Consider the following 27,366-nt stretch of genomic DNA (forward strand, 5'->3'; position numbering starts at 1 on the left):
AAATGAACTCACATAGGAAAAAAGAAAAGAATTTAACCCAGGAGTTTTATCTCCAAATGTGGTTTCTGAGGATAATTAATCATTTATTTAAATTGAAAATACATAGAAAATTCACAGATATGGATTGACACACAGAAAACCATATGGGTTTATTTTTTCCCCAGTTGATAGTCCATTGAAGTCATCGATTTTGTTCTTTTTTTTTTTTTTAAATAAAAACAGACCATATGTTTTACCTCATAAAAGTACAATAAATGCTGAATGCTGCATTTTGCAGTGCATTCTCCAAGTGAAGAAGGAAATGAATATCACTCATATCTGTTCAATATTTATAGGAAAAAGCTACTGCTGAACATAGAGACAAGCTTGGAGAGAGAGATGACACCATCCCACCTGAGTATAGACATCTCCTGGATAAAGATGATCAGGTAAACTAAGGCAATTGGCTCTGAGGGGCCACAGGTATTTTATGCCCTAGACTAGATTTATACACAAAGCTTTTTTTTTAACCCAAACCTCACTTGAAATGAATAGGAAGTAAATTTTAATAATAACTTGACTATGTACCATGACTGACTGCTTTTCATGTGCTCCACAGTGCTGATGAGCAGGATATCTACAATTCTGTTTAATATTTATTTCTGCCAATATCATTTAATGTTCGCTATGCTGGGCACTGTAGTGCAAAGAGAGTTGAGTGGTGTGTTCAGTCACTAACTGGTGCTTGAGAGTAATTCCAAGACAGGTCTACAAAAGAAGGCTCTTTGCTTGAAAAGGCTATAAAAAGGACTGATGCTATGGGATTTCAAAGGAAACAGTGTCTCTCCATTTAGGGACAGCAGAAAAGGAGCTGGTGTTGTAATAATTAATAGGGAAGTAATTAAGTTCCCTCTAAGACCTAGGGGCCCCTCTCTTCCTTCTCCTTCACCACCATCAGCACAATTGAGAGTGAAGACAGGCAGAAGTCCTGCTCCTCTATCTACACTCTATCAAGTCTTTTGTCTTTAACATGGAAGTCAGTTTTTCCTGGGTCTAGGTTCAACCGGGCCTGCCTCCCTTTCTTATTAGGCTCCTACTTGTGAGTCAGTTAGAGGATAAATGACCCTTTCCAGGCCTGTTCACCAGATAAAAACAAGGAAGCCCAAATTATACCCTTCTCTTCCCTTCCTGTACTGATTCATTTGGTAGAGAAGGTGGCTTCTGGCTTAAATAATGTTATGAGCTTCATGGTCTCCTGTTCTAGGAGTCACTTCTCCTTGCTTGTTTCCCCGTTTCTCCAGATGCCCGTTCTGTGTCTTGCAGAGTGCTGGGGTCGTCCTCACCTTGGTAGCCCCACTGGAGCACACCTGTGTTCTTTGGGGAATGTACTATGTAATTAAGATGGGAAAATCTTTGACAAGTTATGTTTGTAACTTTGTCCAAAAATAATATATCTGTCTACCATTCCATTGTCTCACATCTGTCCAGACTGGAGTAAGCTATAGTAAAGAATAATTTACTTTAACAAATAATAAAAATAAAAAAAAACTTAAGCTAAAAAGTTACATTTTAAGTAGAATTAAAGCACATACTAACAGAAAGTTCCTAAATAGTGTTCCTTTCATTTCCAGGATCAGATTGTCTTTCTTGCATTTTCCTCAAGGCTAATCAAGTGGTTACCAAGGGTAACAATTAAGCAAAACTAGCAGAGAAGTAGCTGAGACGAAGGCGACTCATACTCCATTCTTTCCAAGTCAAGTCACTGGATAATGGAGTCTGAAAATACTGACTACATCTAGGTAAACCTTAACAAAGACCCATTTTTAACCAATAGTCTGTCTTGTGTTTAAGGGAAAACCAGTGAAGCCACCTGCAAAGAAGCCCAAAGAATCAAAGGTAAATATTATAACAGAATGTTTCCGTTAATTTTTTTCTTATACCTATAGCTTTATTTTGCATAAAACTCGTAACATTTATTGAGTGTGTATCCTATGCTTGATACTATACCAGCGTATGCATCTGTATGTGTGTGTAATTTAACTCATTTATTCCCAAAAAGAGCCCATAAAGATAGGCAGGGCCATTTTCTAGCTTAGAAAACAGGCTCAGAGAAAACTAAGTAACTTGTATAAAAATAGAAGAAAATAAAACTCTCATTATTTTCATGTTGTAATATTTTCTTTACAATTCGTTATTGTTAGGAAAAAATGTCAGCCAGTTCTTTTTTTAAAAGACACATCTTTTATTTTTAACTGATGTGGGAAGATGTCCCATATAGCATATTTATATTATGTGTCTTTACTGGTATCTATTTCTTTAATACTCCAGAAATCTGCAGATGACCAAGACCCCATTGATGCCCTCTCAGGAGATTTGGACAGCTGTCCTTCAACTACAGAAACCTCGCAGAAAACGGCAAAGGTACTGTGCTTTTTCAGTTGACTTACCTCTGCTCCCTTCCCCGGCCAAGGACGGAGGCCTGTTCTGTGTGCTCTCCCCACATTCTGAGTCACCTGTCATCACATATCTGTCATGCCACTAGGCCATGCACTTTATGTAGTAATTGTGCGTCTCCCATCTCCATGTACTCAGTGTTAGAAGAATGCCTGGAACATAGCAGGTGCTTAAAACGAACAATTAAAAATGAATGAAAAAAAAAAATAAATGGAAAAACTAGTGCGTAATTCAGCAAGTGTATGGCATTTTGCCTATAAACCACACCCACTCATAAATCAAATAGGAAGAAAAGGGAAATGAGTGCCCTTCCTTGTTGTTTTCACAGGTACTAATACTGCAGACTTCAGTTTGCTATTGTTTTGGCTCTTATTAAGCATAGCTCCCAGCTACTGAATTGGCAGTCCTTCCCATAGAGGGTGATTTAATCTCTAAATGGCCTTTGCATCCTGTTTCTTATTCCTGGAAACTCGTAGGTAGTACCTTTTTGGTGAATAGACTTGATTTTATTTGTAACCTGCCCCAGATCTCTAGAGTTTTTCCCATTGTTAGATTTCTCCTCTGTAACACTGAAAATAGTCTCCCTCCCTGCCCCGCTTTTTTTTTTTTTTTTTTTTTTGCTCTATTGCCTGTCCCATAGAGACAAGCTTTGTTTTGATGAGCAAAATAAAGTCTTGATGAATCATGAAACACGGAAATTGTCAGAAAACATCAGTGTGACCCATATAGCAACATATTTCCCTCCTTTTTATCCCTTTTACCTCCTACATTAAACACTTCTGTGTACATTCACCATTGTTTGAAAAATCATGACTAAATACCCAAAGTTTTCCATTATTTAATTAAATTGGAGATCTCCAGGCTGCTAATACGAATAATCCGGATTAATTTGATTGTAGCCAGTAGATAATTGCTAGATGAATTGATGATAGCAGTAGCCTCATTACATTTGCTTTGCTTTAGGACAAAGGCAAGAAGACTGCTTCCAGCACCAAAGCACCCAAGGATGGGGGTAAAGCAAAGGATGCAAAAAAGGTAAACACAGAGCAAATAGACTACAAATTAGCTTAGCAATTACATGGGGAGGGATTTATCATTCTAGTCATTGAGTTTCTTATTGGAATCTATTTAGAATAAAAGATTTTTAAGCATAGTTCCTTTCATGTCTTGCTAAAGAAATTGAATTTTTTAAGACAGTTCTTTTCTAAGTAACTGGTACTTTAGAAATCTAAATCAAAGTTCTTAACACAATTCAAGATGCCTGCCTTCCTTGCCCTTGTTACAACATACAAGAATATCTGATTTATATGAATTTTTAGGGCATGAAAGTAGTATATAGAATTGGAGAAAATCTTGGATTTTCTGTGGGCCAGTGTATTTATTGGACACTACCTGAGAAGGAGGTGGACTTCTAATACATAATTTTTCAAGTTGCTTTAGAAGGTAGAACTAAAGCTGATGAGTGGAAGTTACAGGGCTCATTTTCTTAGAGTTGGGCATTTATGGACCACAACAATTGGGAGTGTCCGGTTACTAAAATTACTCAAGCTATGGTCAGGAATGGAAGTTGTATTCGACAATTTCTAGGTCCCTATCAATTCCAAGGAAGTATGATTCAAATAGTTGGGACTATGGGTTCCCCTACTGTAATGAGAAAGAAAAGGTGTAGCTTTGAAAACAATAGTCCAGTTGCATCAAAACTCTTAAAAAACAAGATAGTGAAATCTTCTTAGGATACAAGAAACAGAATTGATCACTGATGATTTCTCATGCCATTAAACCCGACTAGATTACTTATCTGCTTGTTATTATTTTCACTTACACAAAGGTCATGATCAACCCTTTACCCCAAAAGAAAGCCTAATAACCCTATATGATGAGGGGATTAGCAGGCCATGCTGGCCCCCAAGAACAAGAAAAGGGGCTGCCTCACCATAGGACGCCCAACACTGCCAGCCAAGAAAACCCATGTATTGTTATCTTTGCCTCCCATGGCCCCATACAAAAACAAACAAAACACATTTACAGTGAGAAAGGTAGGATCACTTAAGTTTATTTTTAGTTTATAAACTTGAAGGGGAAGAACTCAGTGTTTTGGTCAAATGAGTGGAAACTTAGAAATATTTTATATTCCCACATTGACTGCTATCTTTTGCCCTTTAATTCTGACAATTTTTTGATATTTAATCCAGAAGAGAGAGCTTACTGATGGTTTTGCTTTCCCTTTTAGACAAAAGAGGAGGATTCCAAGTCAGAAGCTGATGAAAGAAATACAAGTTAAAGGTCGCACTATTTGGTAAGTTGAGCATTTGTTTTAAAAGAAGACAACGGTACCTTCCACCAACCTATGTGTTACAGCCAAGAAACTAAGTCTGTCTGTTGAGTATTTCATGCTGACTTGATGCTATTGCCACAAAATTCACATTGCCAAATCTATAATCAGTCATTCTCTGAAAAGCACTAAATGAGAGGACAATGTTAAAGGAACATTTGATAACAATCTTTTAATTAAGAGTTTTAAAATCTTACGCCAAACTCGTAAAAGAATACATCTAATGCTAGTTGAATCTTTGAAATCCAAAGACTGCAGGTTATTGTGGCAAAGCAAAAGGAGCATATTTCAACTTGTAATGAAATGTCCTTAATATATTGATACTACCCAAAATGCCAGACATGGTGGGGTGAGAAGTAGGCTTTCGGGACTGGGGAAATTACAGGGTTTTTGGAACAAGGGCAAGGGAGAAGATTAACCATTTTCATTCTTCTTAGTTTTGGGAAGTAAAGTACTAGTTTGAGTCTACTTTATTGTGGCTGAAGAAATATGAAGAATGAAGGAGCTCTATCTCGAAAGCTGGACCCATATCTTAATCTCCTCAGAGAGGGGAGGTCTTATTCTAAGCCATAAAAAGCATACAGCCATCTCCAGACTAGACCCTAAAAAAGATCAAAATGTATATTAAATCAAGTTAGGCTCTCTCATCATGATCCATGTTTACTTCCTCTAAACAGAGTGGTATACTAGTTAAAGCTTCTCCAAAGATTTTTCCCAATACATCCTTTTAATTTTCTATTAAGAATCCAGTCTCCTATCCACCTATAGGAAATTCCTTCTTATTGTCTGTTATATAATGCTTTTGATAAATAGTACATGTATTATGTCTGTAGCAAGAAAGTCATGTATCAAACGGTTCACTGGATTTTTTTTTGAAATTTTTAAGGTATCTTCAACTAAAATCTTCAGCTGTGTAGGTGATGACTCTTGAAGAACAAAACATTCTGGCTACAGAAAATTTTTCTGGGTGGCTTCTAGACGATGGTATATGTTGAGTCTTTTGACATCTTGACATTGGTTTGTTATTCTTGTCCAGGACAGAATTTGAATTTGTCTGGTTCACCTGTGTTATTGTACTAAGTATTGATAAACTTTGAACTTTTTTTTAAATTGCCTTCAGTTGTTGAGAGAAAGGAAGCTTTATATTTGTAAGAAATATATTTGATAAAGTTTCTTAAAGCAACACCAAAAAAACCTTTGCAAACTTTTGCACATTCTACACACAGTGCCTGTAAATCTCATTCGTCTTTTCAGTTTGCACTTCTTTTTTTTTCCCCCAGCATTTGGAAAACAATGCTTTAAACATTCTTCAATGATTTGATTTCTCATTATCCCCTTTCCTCTTGGGCTTATGAACTGTATTGGATGTTTCTAAGTCAAACATAAAATATTGTACATTTGGCACATATCTTTTTTTGGGCTGCTAACAATAAATTAATACAAGATAACCTGGACAAACCAGTAAACACCAAACCCCACTTAAGATTTGTTTTCTTCTTTGCCAGAGGTAAGGGTTTCCACACCTTATAGTCAGCACAAAACACACTGAGACTTTAATCAAGTCATCAAAACAAAATGCAGACTATATAAGTCACTGTAAAGCAAGTTTCAAGAACAAAATCTGAACACAAATAAAATCTAATTCCGTACAATGTTCATATGGCTTGAACTCTGTTGGTTTACTATGCAATTAAGCTGTGCTTTCTGTTCTCTATACATAAAATTTGAGCAGGAATGGTTGCTTAGAGCCTTGCCACATATTTTTTGCACTATGGCATCTGGCTTTCTGGAAGTTAAGTTTACCAAATACAAAAACAAACTTTTGCTTAAAAAAAAAAGCATACACACACAGGTCTGAGTGTTTCTGAGATTTAAAATCTGCTTTTCCCGCACAGCAATTTAAGAAGTAGGCTTTCTGATGCCCTTCAACTTTGAATGGTTTCTCAGATCTTTTGATAATGAATAGCTTCTGAACATAGCACTGATAACATTGATGGAATTTTAATAAAAATTTAATTTCATCTTCATTTCCTGGTAGCAAATGCAGGAAAAGATGTCAGGTACATATTGAAAAACAGATTTTGAATTTCGTATTTCTGGAAAGCATGGCCTTACTTAGCATCTGTTTAAACTTTTTATTTATTAGGAATTTTGCAGACTTCACTAAAAGTAAGTAGTCACCAATAATATCTAATGGGGGAGGGTGGGGCAACAAAAATAACTGCTTATAATGGGGATCAAATTTTGCTAATACTCTCTGAAAATACTCTTTAAAAATATGAAACATACCCATGGGATTTCAAACTCTACTCACTTAAAAATGCCATGTCTCTTTCCCATCAGTGATATAGTCATTATTATTCTAAGCCTGGGAAATATGAGCCAGTGTTATGGTGGCTAAATAGATCCTTTTGAGGCACTAACAAGAAAAAAAAAACACTCTTCCTGAGGGATTTTAACTGTGTCTCTAATTCTCCTATTGGGGCAGTAAGGTTGTTTGCTTTTTTTAAAGTTTTTTTAAAAAAAACTTTGAAACCTTTGACATTGACAGATGTGTCAGTAAGGCTATGGGTGCTGTGTTACTAATTTCTATGTATATATAAAAGTATTTTCAAATGACGTACCAAATTCCAGAGGTTTAGGAAATGCCTGTAAAAGTAAACATATATTCAAGATACTCTGAATATGCCTTCTTGTTAATTAGAAATGTCTTCAGTTCTTGGAAGTTTGCTGGTAATTAACAATGACAAGGATCTAAATCACTCCTTTTTATTACCCACATTATTAGAAGGAAATAATTGAAAATACATGCTTGGAGATAATGAACAGACAACTTTTTATTACCAAAAAAGGTTTCTGTACATTGTTGTGGCAATGTTGTGTGTTTAGAAAGTGAACTTTTCCAAAAGCAAATAAAGATAGGTTCCTCGGATGACCAAAAGTGAAAATCAATATTTCCATGTTTCATCAATCAAGATATAAAATAAAATTAAAGCAAAATATTTTACATTAAAATTTTGTCTGTACTATTTAAAAGGAAAATAGCCGGGGGTGGAAATTACCAGTGATTTGTTTTGGTTTGTTTCTCAAAAAACCATGCAACCATTTAACCATGCAACAGGTATAAAGGAATTCTAAACACATTTATGTCTAGAAAAATCACTCTATTCCATAGTGCATTAGAACAACACATTTGATGATATTTTTTCATATCAATCACACTCCTCTATCCTAAAATTTTTGTCTTATATTTTAAAAATTCATGTCTTCAAACATAAAGAATGCATTGTCCTCACTTAGGCTAATGTAAACAAATATGTTCAATTCCACAATATATTATCATTTATTGGTGATTCTACAATATTTTATCCAAGGCAGTAATAAATGCCAATAAGAGTCATTTGTATATAAGAAACTAGGGCAAATAAGGAGCAAGGAGAGAAAACATTCCCTCCTTATCTAAAGATCAACAACTCTTAGGTAATTTCAAATGAAAGGTTTTTCCTATAGACTTGAATGCTTTCTTCTTTTTCAATAGAGACCCTATCAGCCAGGGTCCATGAGGAAATGGGTGGCACATTCAAATTAGGATTCTGGCTCTACAGAAGGATTTTTTACAAACCTGTGGGCAGACTGTATGGGAACCACTTGCACATTTGGCACTAGTAAAAGCCAGGCTCCCACTGCAGCCCCTGGTCCTGAAGGGGTGAAAGGAACCAGTTACCAGAAGCCAGGACAGAGAAGGCTGTGTGGAGAGGAGAAGCTGAGACCCTGGGTGGAGGCCAGCCTCAGGCACCCCCACAAGGGGGGCCAGGGGAACACACACCCTCACTCACTCCCTCCCCGCTTCTCCAATCTCTTCCTGGGGTTCCCCACTGACCAAAGCCAGGGGCCAAGGAAGCCTGATGACATGGTCCACATAGTTCAGCCCCACCTCGTGCAGTGGGAGCCATCAGGAGGGCTCAGTGGGAGAGTTCCCACACAGGCACATTCCTTCCTTGCCATTGATCCAGATGTTTACTGCTCAGTATTTCTCACTAGTCAGTGTCTCTCGAGGAGATGGATGAAGAAGCTTAGTAATGACAAACACATGGGGGACTGGGGTTTAGAGACTGCTGGGCATAAGAATAAAACATAAAATGAGATAAATAAGTTACTGTTGCGGTTTGCTAAAGCTGCCGAAATGCAACATACCAGAAATGGATTGGCTTTTTCAATGGGGATTCATTAGGTGGCAAACAGTTCTAAGGTCATGAAAATGTCCAAATTAAGGAATCAAGAGGCCTCTGAGGAAGGGCCGATGGCATCTGGTGTTCTCTGTCACATGGGAAGGCACACGGCTGGTTCTGCTGAACCTTCTCTCCTGGGTTTAGCTTCTGGTTTCAGTGGCTTTCTCCAAAATGTCTCTGGGCTTCTGTCTCAGCTCCTGTGGGTTATTGCTAGCTTCTCCCAAGGGCAAACTCTAGATGACATATCTTAGCTTCTCTCCAAAATGTCTCTCTCAAGTTTCTCTTAAGGACTCCAGTAAACTAATTAAGACCCACCTTGAATGGGCAGGATCACATCTCCATGGAAATAGTCTAATCAAAAGGCCCCATCCACAATTGGATGGGTCACATCTCCATGGAAACACCCTAAACAAAAGATCCCACCCACAACAAGTGTGCACCCACCCCAAGAATGGATTAAAAGAACACAGTCTTTTATGAGGTACATAACAGATTCAGACCAGCACAGGTACTTTCCTTCTCCATGGTTGGGAATCCACCTGTTGGGGAGTATGTACATTGAAGGGCAAATCTGTAAATAAACACATAGTGGCAATAACCCATTCATGAAAAACTAACAGCCAGTCTTTTTACAGGAGTAGTCAAATGAATAAGGAATTAGTTGAAGGAAAAAGTATTTTCAACTGGATCCCAAACAGCCATCTCAAATTTGAAAATGATCACATTCAACAAAATTTTGGTGAATATAGATCACAAGAACCTGATAAGAAATTAATGGTTAAAGTGGCCCAAGGTTTTCATTTTGTAACCACATTCTGATTTTATCAAAATTCTTCTCCATCCAACGTATATTTTCCTCAATGGTTTCAATTGTTTGTTGGACACAACGGAGCTGAGAACCATTTTCTTTCAAAGAGCTGAAGAATCCTTTTACCTTATGAGGGAAAAAAAAGGGAGATTTTAAAAAATTCATTTTAGTACATTAAGCAAATGTAACTTCAGGCTAGTTAAAAGAAAACCAAAACCAAAATCCCAGCATTTATCAAAATTCTATATTGAAGGCAGCCCCAGGTGTCTGGACACAATTATGTACATACAAACTTAAGCTATATGAAATGAGCTCATGCTTCATGATGTCAGGTTTTACTTTTTTTTTTTTTCTTTGCAGCTCTTTTATTTATTCACAGTTGCCAGACTCTAAAAGACATCACTGTTTACCATTTTATTATTAAGGTTTAATTGAGTGTGTCTATTTAATGTGTGCTCTGTTATATACACACAGATGCAAACTTAATTTTCTAAAATATGATATCTAAAAAGCAGAAATGTGCAGAGGTTCTTCTTTGCCAAGCAAAACAGTTTCAACCACATAAGTGCAGCCCTTCTCTGTGGGGCTGGCCTTGCTTGTTATTATAGAAACACTGCTGGGAATGGGGTTCTTAGCAAGTCGGGGTGGTAAGACCCCAAACCTTGCCAAGTTTTTTATCCTAATCCACAATTCATGTATTGTTCTCTCAAGATAGACTTCATATAATGCTCCCCATGGTTTTCAAGAGATAAGAGACTCTTGGCTGTCTCTATCTCCTCAAAATACCTCCCCTCTTGTTTCTTCTCTGGACAGCTTAACCCCTTAAGCTCACACGAGGAAGACAGGCTTTGCCACAGCACTGGCCGTTGTGCTACTCCATTTCACCCTAAAGGGCTCTTAACCTTTCCCAATAAATTTTCACAGCATTAACCCATCCATTTTTGATTTTGTAGATAGGAAGCAATTCTAGCCCAAGAGGTATTATGTAATCAGCATGGATTCCAGGCAGCTAATTCCTTAAAAATCCATGTCATAATGCCACAACTTAGGGAATAAGAGGGGATAGGGATAGACTTTGGGCAGATCAAATACCAATCTTAAATGATGCTGGGTTGTTTTAAAATTTTATCTCAGTACAACTTTTCAGTGGGCTGAAGGCATGGTCTCCTGCTATAGCAACCTAAAAAACATATCCTCCTTCACTCTTCTCTCTTAAGTTGCAGCTCAACCTACTCCTTCATACTCTGAGAACTCAAGGTTAATTCACATTCATTTAAAAATCAGCAGTCAAACCACACTGATAATTTTACTGATTGGTCAGATTATTTCATCCTGGAGGAGCCCATCGTGATATTCCCACCAAAAAGACAGACTTTGCAGAGCTGTAGCAAAACTAGAGCTAGTAAGCCTTGCCCTAACATCTTTCCCTACCCAAAGCTGTCCTTCCCATCCTCTTCTGCCTTGGGAATGTAGGAACTCAGTTGTTTGATTTCAAGCCCGCATCCTGGGAACATTTTCTTTGCAATATGTAGCATGATATAGTGCCAGAAAAAACACGTTTATCCTACTAGTTTGACACTAAGCAAATGATTAAACTTCTCTGGGGCTCAGTTTCCTCATTTGTAAAATGGGGATACTCCCTACATTGCAGAGCGGTGGTGAGGAGGAAGGTAATGTGGGCAAAGGCAGAGCCCAAATCCTGGCACATCTCAGGGACTCAACCTCATCCGTTTACTTGTGGATATTTTACTCTGGTACTTACTCATCCCTCTGTGTTATTTACTAGACTAGAGGCTGAAGGGGAGGCAGTGAATCGAGTGGTTTCCTGCCCTCATGGAGCTTACAGTCTACCTGGGAAAGAAACAGTAAACTATGATTACTATAAATGCACTGCTGGGAAGAACAGAAACTGTGAGGTATGAGAGTTACTGGGGAAGGGAAGGTCTGCTTTAGAAAGAAGTCGGGGAAGGTGACATTTAATCTGGGACCTGTGAAGGATAAAAAGCTTTTCCAGTCAAGAGGTGGGGGAAAAAACAAGCCAGGAAGAGGGAATCAAAAATGCAGAGTCTTAGCAGCAGGAAAAATGCTTCGTGGCCCAGGAGCAGATGGCAGCTTGAGTGGCTGGAGCATTGTGAATTGGCGTGAACACAGCAGGCTTGTACATGCTGGATGGAGAGGTTTGGAATTTATTCTAGGAGCAATAAGAAAGTATTCAAGAAGGAATCGGTCATGGGCTGATTTGCAGGAGGGAAGGCAATTAGGAAGGCAATCAGTAGACCAGGCTTGGAAGGAGCAGCTGCAGGCAGAGCCAACAGGGCTTGGAGATGTAATGCCTGAGGGGAAAGAAGGACTCAAGATGGCTCCCACATTTTAAATGTCAGAGGGATGCTCTCCATTTTGACAGTATCTCAAGCTTTTTAGTTTCCATGCCCTGCCTCAGGGTCCTTGCACCTAATACATCCTTTCCTAGAACACTCTCCCTCTCGATAATCAGCACATCCTTCAATATCTGCTTAAATATCTCCTGGTTATCCCATAGAACATAGCACCATACCCCCACCACTCTTTCCTTACCTTGTCTTATTCATCTTCAGAGAATGTCACCACCTGACTCAAGTTGATTTGTTAATTTCATGTTTCCTCTCACTGGAATGTAAGCTCCATGAGAGCAGGGGCTTTATCTGTTTTGTTCATTGTTATAGCCCCAGAACCTAAAACTATGCTTGCATTTTGTAAGAATGTAATAAATATGCCTTGAATGAATGAATTAATGAGAAAACAAATTAATGAATGAAATATTTTGCTATGATACATCTGGTCCCAAGGCCAGCGGACAGCCCTTCAGTCATCAGTCGGAATAGCTCTGCTCTAGCCCTCCCTAGAGTTCAAGCTTGAATTACTCTATGCCAGTTAATACTGCAAGCCTGAGTGAGGCTATTGAGTATTGACAAAAAGCTAAAGGATATGACAAACCTTCACTTCTCGGCATTTTCAAAGCTCACTCCCTACATCAAGTTAGATCACTGTGTAGCTGTATGGAGTTTTTCCTTGAAAAATGTAATATTTGGCTCTTACTTTATCTAAATGTAACATTTTAAAAATCATGTAAAAAAATTCCCCACATATCTACTCCAGGAAATATTATTATAGAAGGGATTCCACAGCACAAAATTACCCACACATCAAACTCCTCAGAGTTCATGACCGAGAAAAAAGGCTGCCTTTTGGAAAACATGTATGTTTCATGTTTCCTTTTCAACCAGATGAAGAGAATAACTCATACTGTTTTCTCATTTTCCCTTGACTGCTAGGAAACTCGGTGATAAATTTAGTGCACAACAGCAATAATTTCCTCAGCATAAGTCCCTAGTACAATTATCTCCTCCTGTCCTTTATTCAGCTTTGGATCTTATGTTACCTAATATTCTCTCTGAAATAGATTGTACATATAATTAATAGCAGGAAACCCAAAAACTTTGATAAAGGAGCTCTACACTCAGACCTGACTCTTTCACAAGAGCTGAGTAATCACTTAGGCTCACTGTTTTTACTCTTAACATCCTAAAATAGGGATTAAATCTCTGAAGTCATTTTAAGTCCTGAGACTTTATAATAGCAGAGCTAAGACTTCTTGATGTGGTTGGGACGAGGCACAGTTTTCACTAGTATATTTACAACTGATTTTTGCTCGTGTAAAAACACCATAGTATCCAAATATAATTTCTAAAAGACAAAATCCATTTCTATCTCTTTACATCCTTAAAATATTTTGTCTACCCCACATTTATTAGCCAATTGTCACTCAACAAGTTTAAAAAGAAAGTTTTTTTTTTTTTTTTTTACCTCTTCAAGCCGTGCTCTTGTGGAAAACTGACTTGTTGTTCCCATTACCATGTGAGCTATAGAATGGGAGCCAAGTTCAAACCTAGAAATGGTAATGATCAGATATTATAAAATATTCATTCAACATATATTTTCAAGTCCCTCATATATGTTACAGCATTTAACTAAAAACTGGTTAGGCATGCAGGAGATAAGACTAGATCTCCACCTCCCCAATGGATTAAGATCTAGTTGTAAACAGCAGAATAAAATATTAAGTATCCAAAAGAATATGATAGAGGTAATAAGGGCTACAAGAGTTAGAAAAAAGACAGATACAAATAAATAGAAGTAATAATGGAAGACGTGGGCTGAACTGGGATAGGAGGAAGGCTTCACATAGGTTGATGGGTGCGGGAAGGAAATATTCCAGATGGAAGGCAAGACATTACTATCCATATTTATTAGTTGGCATTGAATTAAAATTTTATATTTTCTAGGGTGTTTTTAAGTACTTCTACTTCCCACCTTCAGTAAAAAAAAAAAAATCCCTTTAGACTCCTATTGTTTTATAAAAAAACAAAGCTAAAATACAACAAGGTTAGAGAACTTATCCAATCACGGCACAATTTTTGGCTACTTACTTTTGTATAAGCTTATTCCAATTTTCCCTCAGAAACTGCCAGGCTAATGGATATCCCACCGGGTTTCCGCCAATGAGCATAAGAATACTTGGAAACTCCTGAGTTTTTATTATATCTCCCTTAAAACTTTGATCTAGTAGCCTAGAATGATTGAGAAGAAATGTTAGTAAGAATAGGCAAAGAAAAAGTTATGAATGACTGCACAATAATTTGTGAAAGAAAATATAGTCTGCCCATAATAAAGACCAAATGGTAAATAGGTAACCAGAGCTCTGAAAAACCGTCTATAGCCACATAATAATAAAAACTAACATTTATATAGTGTACACAACATATTCTCACATAGTCTCTCATTTGCTCAAAATAGCTAAGTAGCGCCAGTAAATGTTTCTAGGTATGTTATTGCTTTAAATATAGACACCTTTATTTTTCTGAACACCCAGTTTTCCCTAGTTCTTTGCCATATTCATTAGCTGTGGGCCCACTTGCATAAACGTACCCAGCAGAATAGCCAAGTCCTGGCCAAGAGAACAAAAAACAGATGCCAGAAAGAGCTGATCTAATTTAATTTCCCTGAGCCCCACGAACATGGATGAATTACTCACCACTGAAGCTTTTCCTTATTCTGACTCGTACAGAGGGCAAATACAATTTGGTCTTTCTCAGTACTAGACAAAGAAGACTGATATTTATTGTAAAGAAAATCCCAGCCTTCACTGTTCTGAGCACCCACAGCAAATACCGCCAAGGTTACGTCGTTGGGTAAGCTGTGGAAAGTAAAACACCCGGGTGAGTCTGAGATGCAGTAAGAGCGTTTAGAAGCATAATGGTGCCCAGTTATGAACTAATGATCAGAGAGGCATGTCTGGAAATACAAATCAAAATTGCTTCTTTCCCTGTTAAATTTATGCAATAGACAAGAGAAAGTCTCTAAATTTAGGTTTTAAGTAGTCTTCTCAAAAACATAATGTGAAATGCTGCTCTCATAAATACCTACATATCTAACGTGCTTTAAATGATGTGCCATAGATTAGGTTGTTGGTATAAAGGTTTCCTGGATGGAATTTAAGCTCCAAATATCAAAGGACTGAAACGTAGCAAGAATAGGGATATCTAGATATGGTAAGATCCTACCTTGTTTGAACAGTTTCATCAGCCACTATGCCCCTCATCAGGAACTCTGGAGGCCCAAAGAAGCTACTCTATGATATACTGCTTCTACTCCTGGGCTGCTTGGCCATCTCTGTTCTGATAAGGTTTTTCACCTTTGGCTATATAAAATGGGAATTATTCTAATCCCATTAAAACCCCACAAATATTTGACTTTTATGCACTTTGATATAGTAGCCTATAATGATTAAGAGAAGAAATGTTCATGCACGGAAGTTCCCTCCTAGCATTTCTTAAAGAACAGAAAGTGATACATACACAGAGATAAGTCTTTAAAAGCATATGTTTTCTAAAAAAGAGTAGCAGGGGAGACTGGTTACATTTGTTTGTCCCCAACTTTTAACACTGATGAAAGAACACAGAAAGACAAGCTTTCCATCAATGCATTGGTTATTTGTTAAGGACAGACCTCAGATTCCCATTGGATTCCTTCCACTTTCTAAAATAGTCTTCTGCCCTCTGCACACAAGGCTGATACTTGCGCATACACGCCAGGAGGAGGAGTCGAGTTCGCAGCATTCGTTCTGGGACTGAGCCCTGGTCAGTCCAAGTCTGCTTGTCAATGAGGTCACTCAGCAGCCTAATGAGGAAGGCCTGGGGGCATTGCACAGGGGGAAAGGAACCTGTCACGGTTATGGTCCTGGGTAATTTCAGGCTTAAAGAATCCCATAGGTCTTCAGGGGATGGGGGCTATTTTTTAAAGCTCAATCCAATTCTTAGTTTTAAAAAGGCATATTTCATTTATATCTAATTTATTAAAAAGGTCAAAAATTAGAAATGATGATGAATGATTTTAGTATTTGTGTAACAATCTTTTCTAAAGATATCCTTATCTACACAAAATCAGGATGAACTGCCACTTTTAAAACAAACAAAAAGAGACAGTGTATATTACTAAATTTTGAAAGCAGATTATGCAACAGGATTTCATGACATTTTGCCCACAATAACAGTTTTATGCCTCTTCCTCAAGTACTCAAGGACCAGAAAATCTTAATGTCAACCATCATAATACTAAAGTAAAATGAAATAAAGAATTTGAGCAAGATGGGGAATAATGAATCCATGAAAATTAAGAACAGAATCTAACAGTGTCATGCCTATATTTAGTACCAAAATAAAACCAAAATTTTGTTACTCAGTCTAAGCACTCTATTTTGGCTGTTTTCCTTAACACATATGTAAGCAATACATACACAATGGTAAAAACTCTTTTCCACACACACACACAAAAGCAAACCACAGTTATATAACTATTTGATTTATTTCAAGCTTTTACCTTGAATTGTGTTTCCACTTCATTCATATCTCTTTTCTCCATTAACTTATACATAGGTATCAATTCATTCAAACCTTGGAAAACGGGCATAATTTCAGTTTCATGTTTCAAGTACAGGGTTAAATCCAAGGCTTTTTCGATAGATAGCTTTCCAATGCTGAACAAGAGACACCATAGGTAGCCATTGAAGAGACAATCAAGGAAATCAACTTTTTGCCTCAAAATATATTTTAACCATCTTCCAGCAAAACAGCCAATTAAATATAAATGCCCCTCATAAATAATGACTTTTACATTAGTATCATTTCTGTCACTCATAGCACTACATCTGTCGTGTTTACAATGTGGAGGAAGTTTCTCAAATAACAATAGAGGCAGGCTAACTTGTAGTTAAGACAAAATGGAAGTATGTCAGTGCTGCCCGTCCCTCTAGGAAATACTGGATTTTGTGTCTGAACTTCCAGAGTAAGAAGGGGATTTCAAAGAACCTTCAAGAAGCCTGTTTTTTTGTCACCCTGGGAGGCCCGGTGTGGAGATGAGGTAGAGGACCTGAAGGAAGAGCTCAATGCTCAGGGCAGAGGAACATGCAGTACCCTCTCCCACCCAGACGGTTCCCTTTAGACCTTCAGATGTGCCTAAATATTGAAGAAGTTTGAATTTTAGACTTGGGGACCAATTCCTTAAGAACCATTGTCATGGCGCAAAAAACTGAACTGCGCTGGTTCCGTCACTTAAAGGACCTTTGATAAGGCCAAATTGTATGAGCTGCATTCCAAAAAGATACAGTGAAGTTCTGGTATTCCAGTCCAGGCGGAAAGAAAGAGATATAAAGCAAACATCTTGGGCCTGGTCTTAGTCTTCTAAGCAGACTTCAAGACTGTCATGAGACCCCAGAAGGGAAGAAACCTGATCTATGGAAACCGCCAACAAAGCTGCAAGAGAAGGCTCCAGGGTCAGAGTAAGGGGCTTCGCCAAGATGCTGGTCTGGTTCTCTACACTTTTGCCTCAGTCCGATTGGAGTGTTAATGAGAAAGATTAAAATACCAATTCTTTCCTTCAAGTTACTTAGCAGCCACACAAAGAAGTTAACCAAAAGGCTAAAAGCATCTTGGGTTGTTACAAGAACTTAGGAGCAAACACCTTTCAACTTCTCATTAGCAATCAGTCAATCACTTTCATCTGTAGAGATCAACAAGTTGAACGATAACAGCTGCTTTCAGAAATAACCCGAGACCAAGCAGCTTGTGTTACCTGACAAGCTGAAACGCGTTGTTGATGAGACTCGCCCGATCATTACTGCTGATTGCTGTGTGTGTTCCTTTTAAAAGGCCAGTCAAAGAATCCCATCCATCATCCTCGTAATGCACAATGTAATAGCCATTCATCCCCACATTAAACTTGATCCATTCCACCTCTTCTGGGAGGATGAGCACATCTGTAGCAAATAAAATCAATCTTAGTTCCATTTCCTCTCTTGACTGATGAAAGCTTTTCTGACCCAGGGACTGGACAAGAGAACCAAAGAAGAATTTAACACTGAAAAATTTGAGGTCTTCCATTATTTCTTTTCGAATCCAGAAAACAGCAACCCAATATACAAATGTTAACCCTGGTTTTAGACAATTTTTGGAGATTTAAAGATCTATGAAAAGAAGGCAGCCACATCTCAGGCCTTACATATGATATAACCTAGCAATGTTAACAAAGTAATAGGGAATTTTCACTACTGATTCCTCCCTTTTAGCATTATATAATGCAACTATTTTAATCTGTGTCTGGCAAGATGCTGGCCTTCTTTGCAACCTGGCAGTATTTTTCAGCCTCATATCTGCTTAAGATTGACCTGAATCTTTTTGTTTTAACAAAGATAAGTAGCAAAAGATACTTAGTATTTAAATACTACACATTTCCACAGTTCCTCCTGGAATTAGACTAGTTATTTCCATGATAAATTACCTGTTTCTGTCTTCAGCAGAAATCTCTGGACTGAGTCTGATCTGCTGGTAATGAATGTCAGCGGAACATGCCACAGGTACCTAGAAGAAAGGAAGGATGGCTTGTTCATTTGTTGATTCAATTACCTATGAAATGACCTATTATGTGCCAGGCACTGGCTAGTTTTAAGACAGGCTGGATACCAAAACTGCTATAGCCAAGAGCTCAAAACACAACTATGCTGTTTTGTAGTGAGGGTCAGCTCAGGCTCTGTTGATTCTTCTTGGACTCCTTGAGTAGACCCAGGAATCTGGACTCAAGGGAGCCCTGAAAGTCTTGACAGTGATTGGCTAACTGGGACTCAGAAGGCCTAGCTTAAAAATAGTGACCACGAATAATGACACAAATCAGATACCAAAGATACACCACCACTTCCTGCCAATGATATATAAATTGAATATGCTCATGAAGAAACATCAGCATATATACAATTGAAGGAATTCTTTGTACTATGCTTGCAACTTCTCTATAAGTCAGAAATTCTTTCAAAATTAGAACTTTTAACCCATATAGGATGAATCAAGATGTAGCATCTTGTTTCCAATGACACCCTTCCGCAGCAGTAAGTGGACAAACAAGTTCCAGGATATAACACAGATTTCCAAAGAAGAGAACTGGGCCTCTCGGGATTCCCAAAGTTCACCTAACTCCAAACCAAATGCCAGGCACTGTTGTAACTCAGTGACAAGTTCTTAGATTGAAGTTGTTTTCAAACAAGTAATTAGAAATTACCATCCTATCAAACTACAAAACATATGAATGTTAAAACAATTATATATCATCAGCTCACTTGAGGTCAACTGAGGAATAAAGCCCCCTTCATCCCTTGGAGAAGACAGTGGGGTGTAAGTCAACTTCAGAGGATGTGTAGATTCATTTGAAATATTTTAGAGATAGCAGTAAGGGCACTATTTCAAAAATGCAAACTCATCCTACGAGGCAGATGTGACTTAGGCTACAAAATGAGTTTTACAGTATTAATATTACCCAGTTCCTGGGGTGCTGTCAGATCCCTTCATGTAGTGCTCTTGCTTCATGTGTACGTTCCTGCCTCTCACTGTGACGGTTATCAGGGGAAAGCCCTTCTGCAGCGTCCAGGTGTTCATCATGGTTTTCACATCAAGGCCCTCCTGACGCCGCCAGTGCTGGTTTATACACAAAAAGGCAGATGATCACCCCTTTGGACCCAACTCTAAAGGAAAGTGAGAACTCCCGCTTACGTTCCAAGGGCTGCTACCAGGGGAGAAACTTCTGTGAAGTGCTCCCTGATTCCTTCCTTGGCTCCCCGCCACTGTCCCCATCCCCTCGCCCTGCTGCCCCCAGCCACAGCACCTCAGCACCTCGGTTAGAACACGGCCTGTCCTGAGCTGTCTGTCCATTTTTCATTCTCCTCCACTACACGCACGTGTCTTGAGGGCAGGTACGTATCTCATTCTGCTGACCTAACCTGGGTTCGGGTTTGCACAGCCTCCAGCACACACAGCAGGCACAGGAATGAATGAATGGAGGTAGGCAGGGGAGGGTGGTCAGGGTTTCAGTCTCCATGATTAGATTTGCTCTCAGATAAGCAAGGTGGGAAACAACGTTCAGTCAAGAGTATGGGCTTCCAAAGTGATGGCATCAAAATGGCTCATACTCAACACTGGTGAACTCAAAAACGAGAGTAGTATTAGCACTAAAAAAGCTCCTAAGAAAATATTAAAGAGCTAGTAAAAGGGTAAATAGGCTACAGAAAAATCTAGAAATCACCAAATAAAGCAATCTCTTAAAAACAAAAAAACAAGAAAAAAAAAACTTTCTGAACCTCCAGACTCACACTCAGCTGCCTATGAAAACACTCCCCAAGGCCAGATCCGCACAGTCTCAAGACTATTTTGTGACTCGGATATTGTGAATACTTCACAGCTTAGCAGTTAAAAGCATGGGCTTCTGTGAAGTTAGACCTAAGTTCAAATTCTGGCTCTGCAATTTACTAAGCATACGCCTTTGGATTTAATATCCCTATCTGTAAAAACAGGGTAATAATAGTACTCCACTCGTAGGCTTATTGGGAAGAAAAAAGGAGAAAAAAACATGTAAGTGCTTATCATGTGGTTAACACAAAGTAAATGCTCAAGAACGTTCAAGGCCTTTATTTGTTTTTTCACAAATACAAAGCTAAGGAGATTTTTCCTGCTAACCGTTAGAATGCAGACCCAATCCACCATGGAAGCATGGCATGTATTAACTGCTATACAGCAAGTGATGCTGAAAATATTAGTGAGTACTGTTACCAAAAAAGATTGCTCAGCCTTGTTCTGTAGACAATTTTTTTATAAAATGAAAAAAAAACTGTCACTTTGGTATAGTTTAACTGCAGTCTTATTTGGAAAGAGGGTGATATAGTCAAGGACCTAAGAAAGACTGGCACAGAGTTACCATCAAAGAATATGGAATAAAAAAGCATGCTTAGGAGAAACAAGAAACTTACTGAGGATGAAGATGAATGTTGACCTTTAAAGCAAAAGCCTTCAGTCCCTTGTGTGCCATCTGTAGGACAAACCTAAAAACCGAAAATAAGCACATCACTCATTCCTGTAGAAAACACTCATGATTATTCTTCTTAGAAGGATTAATATGATGGACCAAAACGATAAACCTGTCAATCCCACTTGTAGAGATATGCAAAAACATACTCACACTTGCCATACTATTCCACAGGTCCTCATTTTTTGTGTTTTTGTAACTATACTTCTGGAGGTACTGCACGATACCACTTCTAAATGCATCTGCACTAAGATAATCCCTTAGCATATTCAGAATACAAGCTCCCTGCAAAGATAACAGAAATAATTGTGATCTATAGTTTGGTCACAACTTAATCAACCTTAAACATTTTATGATGGAATAACTAATTAAAAATGCAACTACAGTAACACTTTTAATGTGTGGCCATTTCTGAACTGATTACAGTAAATGGGTTAAACCTGGATCTGTCTAAGCAAAGGACCTGTCAAATATGAGTGTTTACACTTTCAGTCCACTTATTTTTCATCAGTAACCAAGCTTCCCTCTGGGGCAAATTAACATCAATTGCCAGCTCCCATTATTCACATGTGAGTAGACAAAAATGCAGATTGGACGTCTGACCTTGGACCACCTGGCTCTCCCATGGATGGGCAGCAGTGGGAAGAGGTGAGTGAGCATAAGAAGAGGTGGAGCAGTAGAGCTGAAGCAGAGGTGGGTGAGAAAAGAGTGCCGGGTAAGCTCAGGGAGCCCAGAAAGACCAAGCACTGAGGGCTGAATGGGCAAGAAGAACAATGGGAAAAATAGTAGAGAATCCTCAGATTCTTTGCATTTCTGTGTAGAGACATCTTTTCCCCTCTACTTGTATTACCGTAGATCATGGGTCACAAACTCAAATGCCTACGGTGCCCAGACAGGTGAAATAAATGAGGGAAGTAGTCTAAGGGTAGGAAAAATCACTTTTCCTTTCGTTTTTAAACCTGTACTTTTGATGGAGACATGGGAGCAAAAAATATTTTAGTTTGCTGTTCCCCACAGAAAAGCAGCATGATAAATGGCAAACGCATTCCCAGTCTCAGTGATAAGACAATAGAAATGGTCAAGAATGACAGGAGAATTGGAAAAGCCAAACTCGGATCTTATAAAGAAGGAGCCATGATTAACTCCAGCCAATGATGCCAAGGAAAATACAGGCCAGTGTGCCCAGAATTTTTTTTCCCAGCAGAAGTCGGAAATCTGGAATTTTATAGATTTATATAAAATCTCCCAAATGTTGGCAACAATTTCCAACTCTGTTATTAAATACACTGTGCAAAACTATACTATAAAATTCAACAATGTAAACCATGTATAAAGACACAAAGATAAACTCCACAAGGGCATGAATTTTTTCCCGATACAAAGTTGATGCTCAGTGCCTATTTGTTGAATGATGAATAAAAGGCAGAGTTTCTGTAGGCTGTGAATGTTCAATTTATGACAGAGTAAATGGTTAACTGACCATAACATAACCCTTAGGATTATGACCCAAAGAGCATGTTGGGCCCAAAAGACTTAAGCGCAGCCAGCCCAGGTCAGAACAGAAGGCATTCAACCTGGCTTGCCTCTGACCTCAGGAAATCCATCTCCCCCAGTTATGCCTATAACCTTTCCACCTCAGTATTTGTACATTTAGTTTCTGAACTGTACCCTTAAAATTGATTTATACCTTTTCATAAGAAACATCATCAAACATCTCCCGAATCTGAGCAGGATTCTCCACTGGTGTGGACACAGGGTGTGAGGAATTTAAAGCATCTACTTCCATTGCATTAAAACACTTGCCCAAAAAATAGTCTTCCTGTTGTGACAGAAAAGAGAAAACATCATCTATGATTTATCACTGGACAAAAAATATGAGAAAATGAAGGTTTTACGTGTGGGGAAATAGGTTTATACTTCAAATTTCTGGGCCAGTCTATTCCATATTTCTAGAATTTATAAAATAAAATAAGATTATTATTTTCTAAAGAGCATTCAAGAAACAATGGCTTTAGGTAAGCATTTTAGATTTTGTTCATCTCAAATACCACTTTGGACTAAAGAAAATTTCATATTAACTTAAAAACAAAACTGTTACGGCTATAGCAAAATAGTACAAACAGCAACAAAGGAATTCCTAGTGATTTCAACATCTACAATCATCAACTATACTATTTTAAAGCAAAGAAATTTAGCTTCAAATTCATGTAGTGAAAGAAAAAAACAGAGAAGAAAAAATTCAGCACATTCAGCCAATAGAATAATATGCACCCATAATAATTTGTATTATTAAAGATTATGTGGAAAATATTTCAGATCCGCTGTAGTATAATAATAATATGAACATTATAATTAGAACTATATTTAAATAACCTATACAAGAAAAATACAGGAAATGAATATACAAAAATGAAAATAACTTTCATGCTAAAGGATTTTTACAAAGAAGTTTACTTTTAATTTTGCAACATGTGATTTTCACAAGTTAAATACATGATTTCTAAACAAACATGTACCTTTTCTAAAGTATTAAATTTGTGACCCTTGAGTCTAGGTTTATATGCAATCAAATGTGCAGTGATCTTAAGCATAATTCATTTGATTTGGCAAGTAGGTCCCTATTTAGTGAGTCTGTACCTAATTCTTATGCAGTGAGTAACCTAATACCCTGCAATGAGTTGGGGAAACGACATGGAGCAGAAAGGCAGTCATTATCTCTATTTCTTTGCTCTTGACGGAGGACAAAATTTAATACTTAATTTCATAACAATCATAAATTTGCTGACCAGTATGGAAATAAGTCTTTGTGGTACATGGTACATCTTGAAAGTTCATTAGCATTTTTGAAATATGATTCACATCTAAACTTCCAAGGAAGTTATTAATTAAATTCTTTGAAGAACTTTATAATCATAGATTAGTAAACATTTCCCAGCAACATTAAATAAAACAACATATTAACCTAAAATGTAAAAAAAATAAATAAATACTTCTTACAACTTTCAATTCCGGATGAGTCACACTGACGGACACATATTCCATAAACTTGGCAAATCCCTCATTTAACCAAAGATCATTCCACCAGTCCATGGTGACCAGGTTCCCAAACCACTGAAAGGAAAGCATTACTCAGATTGTTCACACATTTCCATGAGGATTAGCTTATCCGTATAACCATAAACTTAAGGCATTCTGAAGGAACTATATTTTAGATGTCTAATGTCAGTTTATGAACGTTAACATGTATTATAGAATGAATATTTTGTCCAAGTTAAAAGAAAAACCCTTCTATATGCATTATAAAATAAGAAACCTACTACTTTAAAGAAATAATTATTCCTACGAGAAATAAAGAAATATCACATATATAATATATGAGTAGCCTCATACATCTCATACAAGCAATAGAAACACAGTTTAAACACCTGTTTTAAAACTGTGATTAAGCTTCCGTACCTGGTGAGCAAGTTCGTGAGCCACTATCATTGTGATGCCAAGCTTACTGGATGCAGAAGACTTCTTAGTATCAAACAACAGAGAAGATTCTCTATATGTTGTCAGTCCCCAGTTTTCCATAGCACCAGACTGAAAGTCAGGAATAGCAGCAAGATCTTGGGAAGGAAGCAAAAAATATATATTTTGCCCATCTCTAAGATACCCTGTCTTCAAAGACACTAACCTTCAGGACAGCTGGGTGTCAGGACCAAAAGAAAAGTTAAGTGGCCAGTTCAGAGTCATTGAATTCTAGGCAGGAAGAATCAAAGCTCCCATTTCACAATGGAAAAGGGTATCACTGACTTGATCAGAGTCACTTTGCTACCATGTGACACAGTCAGACCTGGGTCTCAGGCCTCCTGACTCCATTTCTAACTTTCAAGGAGTTTGGGGACCAAAAAACTTAACAACTGCCTCAACAATCTATTTTGGATGCCCACAGACCTATATACACCTAAACACTCAAACACACAAGTTTTAAGAGTTCATGTAAGAAAGAAAATACAGATTCTCTTATGCTAGGTAATTAATTTACTAAAAAAAAATTTATTGAGCACTCTCTATATTCCTGCCAAGCATGTCCTAATAATGAAAAAAATCCAGTCTCTCTGTGCCCTCTGTTCTCAGACTCTGCCCATTTATACATCTGGGTTTATCTTTAAAGTTGGAAAGCAAAATTGTCCCCAAATTATGTGCCTCAGGAAAAATATCGAGACCTGATTTTACAATCAGTAGAAGTTTATTGTATAGATCAGGGCTGAAGAGATACTCAGAAAGATCAGCCTAATGCCTGCCATTTGGAGGGTTTTTTGACATGAGGGGCTGCTGAGATAACCACAGAGAAGCCAATTATGAGGAATATAATCTCTGACGGGGATCGTCAAATACCCTAACTTATAATATCTGTGCGAAATCTCTACCTTGTTTGGGTAATGGATATGGAATGCTGAAATAATCCTCATAAAATTCTAGAAGAGTCATAGCAGCATTCAGCGCATAATCCGCTTGATTTATCTTGTCTGGCACAGCATATACAGAAACCTGAAGAGAGGAACAGAAAGGTATTCAAACACTGAAGTGGCTCCTTCCACAAAGATGAGAAGACTGACATTGATGGCCTCACACAGAGCGATATGGCTGACAATATTAAAGAATAAAATGGGGAGCTCCATTTCCTGTAGTAATGCTCACTGTTCCTAACCAACTGCCCTTATGAAAAAACCATAAATGCTAGATAACATATACAAAAAAAAAAGTCTTTTAAAATATTTTCATAAGGTGGAAAAAAAAAAAAAAAAAAAAAGGAAGGAAGGAAGAAGACATAGAGACCAAATTTTAATGGCAGCAAGACCCTCAGAGGCCAGCTTTTGCCCTGAGGGCACCGGCCAAATGCAGGTGGACTCGAACTTTGGTTTTCCTGGCATTGAAGGACTCAGGAGATAAGAGACAAAGTCTAGGATCCGCCCAAGATGGGAAGTCGAATGGAAGGAAGTCCCCTACACAAAATTGTACCCTAAAGGACATCACCCTTAGAATAAGGGTAAACTAGAAATAACTACCCCTTCCTCAAGGAGACTGTAAGGGGGGGGTGGTGCGGGAAATGCCTCATTTGAACCTTGGGACAGGCTGGAGCAGAAAGGATAATCTCCTTTGAGAAACTATAGCTACAAGCTAATCCTCATGCTGTTCAGCAGCTAGACTCATCACAACCAAGTGAGCCAAACACCAGAAGCCTAATAATTTAATCTAAAGTGGTCCCTGGACTGATACATGCCCCTAGTCACTGCACAGAAGCAAACACAAATTCTCTCTGAAGAATTCACCTTCCACTTAGATAATGTAAGTTCAGAGACAATAAGGCACAATACACACAGGGAAAAAAGATACCATGAGTTAGAACCAGTAGGAACAACAGACTACAGACTCAAACACATGAAGACTTCAGTTATGACAATTACCAGACACAGAATATAAAATATGAATGTTTAATGTATTTAAAGAAATAAAAGGACTAAAAATATTAGTGTGGATGAGATATTACAAAAAGAATCATTCATAGAAGAGTCATAAAAGTACCCAAAACAATAGGTGAGTGTGTTTGCAGATGGTTTCACTACTAAATAAGCTTGGTCCCTACATTCAAGTATCAGGCATTACCTTCAAATCACTAAATAAGACATCTCTTTCAGATAAGAGGCCTCAGCAGTAGAGGACTAAAAGGCAATTCAGCAGAGAAATGCCAACTATTCAGGCCTCAGTGAAAAGCAGCACAAATATATGAGGAATTTACAAATAAAATGCTCATCCCTCTTCCAAAAATGTTTGCTTTCAAGGACACCACATTCAGTTGTATAGGTTGTTCAATACCCAGTGGTGCCCAGACAAGGGACCTCCTTGAAACAAGATCTTTCTCACGGGTATTCCAATATTCCCTGACCCAAATGCTCTCCCCAAATCCTTTTAATACTCCAAGCTGGTTGCTCAATCTTACTTCATTCCCACAGCCAGAAGTCCCCTGCTCAGCTATTCAATAACATTCACTTCAAAAGCTGCAGAATATTATAGCCAGAAGCAAACTTAGGAACCACTGTGGGATGTAGTCCAACTTCTAAATTTTAGAAGTGCCAGAGAGA

The 27,366-nt window shown here is 38.0% G+C and overlaps 2 protein-coding genes across 9 annotated transcripts in view; one reads left to right on the forward strand and one right to left on the reverse strand.

The window, feature by feature from the left end:
* The window catches only part of CAST (calpastatin), a 137,310-nt gene extending 129,530 nt beyond the window's left edge, over positions 1 to 7,780 (forward strand). For all 6 annotated transcript variants that reach the window (XM_037801312.1, XM_037801309.1, XM_037801311.1 and 3 more), the window contains 6 exons: positions 336 to 428; positions 1,831 to 1,875; positions 2,308 to 2,400; positions 3,397 to 3,468; positions 4,664 to 4,729; positions 5,652 to 7,780. In XM_037801312.1, coding sequence (XP_037657240.1) covers positions 336 to 428; positions 1,831 to 1,875; positions 2,308 to 2,400; positions 3,397 to 3,468; positions 4,664 to 4,714 — 354 coding nt within the window. In that variant the 3' untranslated portion in view covers positions 4,715 to 4,729; positions 5,652 to 7,780. The remainder of the gene's footprint in view (positions 1 to 335; positions 429 to 1,830; positions 1,876 to 2,307; positions 2,401 to 3,396; positions 3,469 to 4,663; positions 4,730 to 5,651) is intronic.
* A 1,596-nt stretch (positions 7,781 to 9,376) lies between these two features.
* ERAP1 (endoplasmic reticulum aminopeptidase 1) overlaps positions 9,377 to 27,366 on the reverse strand; it is a 30,870-nt gene continuing 12,880 nt past the window's right edge. For all 3 annotated transcript variants that reach the window (XM_037801315.1, XM_037801316.1, XM_037801317.1), the window contains 15 exons: positions 25,654 to 25,774; positions 24,695 to 24,849; positions 24,236 to 24,349; positions 22,926 to 23,057; positions 21,392 to 21,523; positions 21,183 to 21,254; positions 19,700 to 19,857; positions 18,674 to 18,753; positions 17,969 to 18,152; positions 16,718 to 16,874; positions 15,848 to 16,032; positions 14,874 to 15,035; positions 14,269 to 14,409; positions 13,646 to 13,727; positions 9,377 to 9,928 (listed from right to left, as the gene is read on the reverse strand). In XM_037801315.1, coding sequence (XP_037657243.1) covers positions 9,773 to 9,928; positions 13,646 to 13,727; positions 14,269 to 14,409; positions 14,874 to 15,035; positions 15,848 to 16,032; positions 16,718 to 16,874; positions 17,969 to 18,152; positions 18,674 to 18,753; positions 19,700 to 19,857; positions 21,183 to 21,254; positions 21,392 to 21,523; positions 22,926 to 23,057; positions 24,236 to 24,349; positions 24,695 to 24,849; positions 25,654 to 25,774 — 2,031 coding nt within the window. In that variant the 3' untranslated portion in view covers positions 9,377 to 9,772. The remainder of the gene's footprint in view (positions 9,929 to 13,645; positions 13,728 to 14,268; positions 14,410 to 14,873; positions 15,036 to 15,847; positions 16,033 to 16,717; positions 16,875 to 17,968; positions 18,153 to 18,673; positions 18,754 to 19,699; positions 19,858 to 21,182; positions 21,255 to 21,391; positions 21,524 to 22,925; positions 23,058 to 24,235; positions 24,350 to 24,694; positions 24,850 to 25,653; positions 25,775 to 27,366) is intronic.

The sequence above is a fragment of the Choloepus didactylus genome, chromosome 13, assembly GCF_015220235.1.
Source record: "Choloepus didactylus isolate mChoDid1 chromosome 13, mChoDid1.pri, whole genome shotgun sequence".
Taxonomy (NCBI): domain Eukaryota; kingdom Metazoa; phylum Chordata; class Mammalia; order Pilosa; family Megalonychidae; genus Choloepus; species Choloepus didactylus.